At 41.2% G+C, this 6000-nt stretch overlaps 1 protein-coding gene across 1 annotated transcript in view; it reads left to right on the top strand.

Annotated features, from left to right (window-relative positions):
* The first annotated feature begins 280 nt into the window (after window positions 1-280).
* Window positions 281-6000, top strand: part of LOC139414140 (FERM and PDZ domain-containing protein 4-like) — a 36521-nt gene continuing 30801 nt past the window's right edge. The window contains exon 1 of the mRNA XM_071162021.1: window positions 281-312. Coding sequence (XP_071018122.1) covers window positions 296-312 — 17 coding nt within the window. The 5' untranslated portion in view covers window positions 281-295. The remainder of the gene's footprint in view (window positions 313-6000) is intronic.

Here is a 6000-nt window from a genome sequence, read left to right as displayed (position 1 = left end):
CGGACTGGCTAGTCAGAGGGGGTCCTTCACTGGCCCACCCTATACCCTCTCAAGGGCAGTACTCTGGATAGGAAACAGGACAGGTCTTAAGGCTTAGCGCTTTCAGCAAGGAATTACACTTCTTGTTGGACTTCTCCAATATTTTTGCACGGTTACTTACTGAATCCTGATTATGGAGTTTGTGCAAATGTGGTTTTCCCTACTCTGGATTTGAATCTGGATCTAATCGCCATCTGGAGTGCCTGAGTTTTTACAGCCGTAACTGGAACGCATGGACGTCTTTGGTTTCGCAAAGATGGCAAAGCTGTCAGGGTGAGTGTGTGTACCGTGCCGGGATGACGGAAACTAAGCGGGCGCGCTGGGAGGGGTTGAGGGTGGCGGGGGTTGTCTCTGCATAGGAACAAGGTGTGTGTGACCAATGAGCGAGCAGTCTGTTGTGCCTGGGAGCGGAGTGTGGACTGCAACACAAGCAGTGAGTCAGGACTCAGACCACGGCTTTGTGGCTGATCCATAAAGTTCTGAGAGAGAGAGATATCTATATATATATATATATATATATATATATATATATATATATATATATATATATATATATGAGCTGAGCAACTGTGTTTGGCCAGATTGTTAGATAAGTTGCAAGAGAGAGTTTGACATAGAGAGAGAGAGAGAGTAAGATAAAGACTAAGGGGAAGTGAAGGTGTGTGAACTAGAGAAGTCATCATTTATGTGAGTGAGAAAGGACAGAAAGCAGACATGGAGATGATGTACCAGAGAGCTACAGAGGGAGGAGGGAAGGAAGAACAGAGTAACAACAAGATAAAGCAAGGTAAGTAAAGTGAAGAAGTAGAAAGAGGAGAAGGCCCAACAGGGAATGTGAGAGAGATAGAGGAAGAAAGAGGGGGGGGGGGCGCTCTTCATTGACTTGAAGCAGAAGAGGTTCCATAAGTAGAATGTTGTTGTAATGATGAATAGCAGAGAGCACAATTCTTCCTGATCTCTGTTACTTCCTGATCTCTGTGCTTCTAGTCCACACACACATGCACACACACGCAAACAGAGCCTGTAGCACACACAAACACTAACACAATCACACACACAGACGTTGGGATGATCCCTCACTTGAGTGGGGTCGCAACACTAAACCCACTAAACATGGCTCAAAACAAATATTTTAAACCTCAGCACACAGAGAGAGGTCTACAGCTGGAAGTAATCATTCTCTCTCTTGTGAAGTAGTGGGAGTGTGCAGAGGCCCGGGATCTTCTGGGTTCCTTCGAGGGATTCCTTTAAGAGAGATGAGGCAGCTCGTTGGATCTAGTTGGGGCTGTAATTGGCTAGAAAAGTTTCAAACGGGGGTCATTGATGCTTATCGATGTCTCTATATTGTTTCCAGGGGCGCAACTTTCACTGGGGACGGGGGTTACATTCTGAAATGTAATTTTTGTCCACCCCAGTTTTATCACTGGAATGTGATACAAAACGAGGCAACGGTGTGCTTTAGGACCATGCGGACGCCTCAGAGCGCTCGAGTAGACTGTTTGGAGTGTATCAGACTGGGGGGGAATATATATATATATATATATATATATATATATATATATATATACACGCACAGTGCCAGTCAAAGGTTTGGACACACCTATTTATTCCAGGGGTTTTCTTTGTTTTTACTATTGTCTACATTGAATAATAGTGAAGACATCAAAACTATGAAATAACACATATGGAACCATGTAGTAACCCAAAAAGTGTTAAACAAATCTAAATATATTTTATATTTGAGATTCTTCAAAGTAGCCACTCTTTGCCTTGATGACAGCTTTGCACACGCTTGGCATTCTCTCAACCAGCTTCAACTGGAATGCTTTTCCAACAGTCTTGAAGGAGTTCCCACATATGCTGAGCACTTGTTGGCTGCTTTTCTGTTACGCTGTGGTCCAACTCTTCCCAAACCACCTCAATTGGGTTGAGGTCGGGTGATTGTGGAGGCCAGGTCATCTGATGCAGCACTCCATCACTCTCCTTCTTGGTCAAATATCCCATACACAGCCATACGGGATGGCGTATCGCTGCAGAATGCTGTGGTAGCCATGCTGGTTAAGTGTACCTTGAATTCTAAGGTCAAGTTTAGCTGGTTCCATCGATAAAAGATCATAACGATAATTTAAAGTTTTACCGCCACAGTCGACCGTTGAGTTATTCTATGAATCTGCTGTTTCTCAGAGCAAGGTGCAAGCAGTGTCACACATATGTTTGAATATAGATATCAGAGAGGCAGCCAGCCGGGAGAAACCAATAGGTTAGCGCAGGAAAACCACACATTTCTTGATTTGAGTCACGCTAATCCTCCCAAGGGATTTTGACGGGTGATCACCACTGCACACATGACCCCCCGCTTCATTCGACTGGATGAAATCGCTGAAGCATGTCACCCTCTGTCCGTGTGTCTGTCAGTCAGTCAGCGAGAGAGAGAAAGAAAGGACAGACAAGAATAGAGGAACAAATAAATACATAACAGTGACCCACAATGCGGCCTTGTATTATGAAAGAAAAGATTGAGGGATTTTATAAGAGGAGGTTGTTGCTCGTGGAGGTCTGAGTAGGGACACTGTAAAGACACCCGCATGTTGTGTGGGTAGTTAGTGTTGATTATGTAGAGTCTACGTAAGGGATAATCAACGAGGGGCTATGCGTTCTGTGGAAAATAATGAACGACGTCAAATATTTTTATAACTAAACCAAGATAGACCACAGCTTGTCATTTCCAATGGGAACAAATGAGTCTTAGCAGGCAGAAAAAGCAAGGTGGTAGGTGCCTGTGCAATAACTCAATTTGCCTTTGCACTTCTTCTAAACAGAGCGATTTTTAAAAAAAAAACTTTGCAACGGGTAAAGTCTACAAAACTTAGTCCACCGTTTTCATAACAGATTCTAGTTTTGGGAACAGAAAGCTGTATTGAGATCAAATATTTAATTGATGAGAACATTTGCAGAATCTCATTCCATCTTCTCCCACTGCCCCACCAGTGGGCTTCCTCTCACTACCATATTTGGTAGTGAGTAGAAACGCTAATCGGATGCTTCACAATTATACATCCAGGGAAATATCTGTCTCATTGTTCTATCTGTGAAGATGTGGAAGAGAACACATAGAGCCCTGAGTTAATTATCCCTTTTATACCATGGTTATAATTTAACACATTTGCCATTAGAAATGTGCAGACTTGCTTGTTTAGCGAATCAAACCATCAGTCCTAGCATGTTATTAAAATCGAATTCAACAGCACCAATAAAGTTTTCAATTTAACTTTTGCTTTAAAAAGCAGCTCAAACCAAATGTGTGAGAATTCACTATAGCCATTTAATTCTACCTTGCCGATATACTGTGCGTTATAGGGAATTATAAAATGGATGGGTCTAATCCTGAATGCTGATTGGTTAAAACCGCATTCAAGCCGGTGTCTATTCCACAAGTTACCACCGGCTAAATATATGATGTTAAAATGCCTATTTACTCTGTTCCATCAGCCCAGCCAAGCAAATTATAAACGTGATCTCCACAATAAAAAGCATCTCGACATTATCTCACATTTAGTTATCAACAGCGGAGATTTGTATAAACCTTGCTGTCTGTCTCTCCGACAATAGCAACATTGTTTCAATATTCAAATTCAATCTCCAGCTGTCCCATAGTAATGAATGTGTTGGGAGTCGGGATGAAACAGACAGGCAGGCAGCGTTTCTCAGCCAGTCGAAATCATGAATCAGCTGGCCTCGTTTTTATGGATATATACAAACAAATGTAAATTGAAAAAAGGTCAAACGAAATGAAGTGCAGCTAGTTTGCAGTCTTTCCAGCGTCACTTTGACGTGATTGTGTTCGCTGTGTTGTTGGCTAGCTCCTCTGAACAATGGTGTTCTGCACGTTTTCTCTGCAAGGCGAAATTGCTACAAAACAGCTTAAACAAATGCAAATGCAGCTACTGTTGTTATTCTGGCTGCACTGTTGACGTAGTTCGCTAGCTAGCAAGTAACGGATTATACCGTTGCCAGCCAGTATGTCCATAGATACACAACAAAAAGACTGAACGACTGGGTCGCGTCTCTGGCAACCGAACCGATAGAACAACCAGCCGGCTTGGGTAGCAACCCTAGATTTGTGTCGGGACTCTATCTTGTAGAAGGATTAAATAGTATGAATAAATGTATAAAAATAACATTTTTAATGAAAATATGTCATCATTATTTGAATATGTTGGTAACCCGTTGTATAAAAGTGATAATGCCTGAGAAGATGGTGTTTGGAGGACATATTGGCACGGTTCGCCGGCCATCGACTTTGTTTCGGGCCTAACAACACCCGTGCCAATATATCCTCCAAACACCATCTTCTCAGGCATTATCACATTAATAATGCATGCTCTAGAATGCCCTTCAAGCCTATAAGAAATGAGTATTCAACAATGCCATGGTATAATGTTGGTTATGTAGTTTATACTGTTGTTTATACTGTTGATTATGTAGTTTCTACTGTTGATTATGTAGTTTCTACTGTTGATTATGTCCAAATAGGCATTGTGGAAAATATTAGTCACTGGGTCTCAAACGCCAGTGTAAGTCAGAGGACCGAGTTGGGAAACGCTGGTGTAAGTTATATGTTTGTAAGAAGATACTTGGAATAGAAAATGGCTACTGGGCTGTTTGGAGTTTTGGCAATATCTTGAAATGAAGCTATTGTAATTATCTGTTCACTTGTTGTTGCTTGGCAAAGGCAAAAAAACAACAAGAAGGAAACTCGTGTTTGATTATCCTGCCCACCTTCCAGTGGTATAGAGTAACATAGTTAGCAACCAAACTTGATCTCATGAACGCGGATCTCCAAAACATTGATTTAAACTAGAAAGTCATCTTCAGCCAAGGAAATTAAGTCCACTGCTTGGAATAAATCAGTTTGCTTGTTTTGTTTTTAGTGGAAGCAACATTAGTCTCGGCGGACGCCACCTGCATGCACCAAGACTTTATCAGATGTGGTGTCAAAGAGAAAAATACAGCCGAAAACACCATATTCAAAATGATAGCCTGTATAGACAGAGGATTAATCATACAGTAGCATTTCTAACTTCTGGTTACACTGAGGAGATCAAGCACATCCTCTTCTCTCCTCCATTTATCACCAGCGTCCCCCAGATCAATTATGGAAATAAAGCAAGCAAACAACCATTTTTTTTGTTTTCAATTTAAATTCTTGCTTACCCCGCTCTGGCAGGAAAATAAATTCGTTTTCAGGGAGAGTTCGCTGGCTAACCACTTACATTATGATTTGCACCAAGCGACTGAACAGAACAGAACTGAACTTTGGGTCCCAAGTCCTCTGGTTAGTTTTTTTTTGTAGGCCTTGTTTTGACAGCAGTTTGTGTCAAAGTAATTGTCAGATTTTGGTCTGATCCCTACATGCTCTTCGATAGTGCCTTTTAGCAGATGCTATTTCCAACTGCTCTCTGTTTTACTTTCCATGCATTTGTTGAAGGGAGTGTTTCTGCTCCTGAGCACGGATCAAGTTAGAGTTATCCTGTTTGGAAAAGGTTTAATGTTTTTAATGTTGACCTTCACGTTTCAATTGGGGGTTCTACAGTTAAGTGGGTGATATCAGCTTCTATGTTAGATTACAACCACAACCTTCAGTTCTGAGGAACTGAGCTGTTTTAAAAATATATAGCATTTTGTTTTGGAGTATATGGAAAGTGTCTCTCATCTATAAGGGACATATTGGCACTCTGTGCTCAACCAACCTGGCCTCAGGGCAATTTGTAAGATTTAGTACATACATTTCTTTCATCCATTGAGTATGATATATTACATTAAGTTACACTATGAATTAAATAGTGGTCGTACACTATGATACGAATTAGAGAAATTCTAGTGTCATACGTCTTACCCAGTCATACAATATCATAGGAATTGGATGTAGTAATGTATTTTACTTTTAGGGACGTATGGTAT

Source organism: Oncorhynchus clarkii, chromosome 7, assembly GCF_045791955.1.
Source record: "Oncorhynchus clarkii lewisi isolate Uvic-CL-2024 chromosome 7, UVic_Ocla_1.0, whole genome shotgun sequence".
Lineage (NCBI taxonomy): Eukaryota > Metazoa > Chordata > Actinopteri > Salmoniformes > Salmonidae > Oncorhynchus > Oncorhynchus clarkii.
Note: the sequence above shows the minus strand (reverse complement) of the source record. Positions and strands in the feature narration are given on the sequence as shown.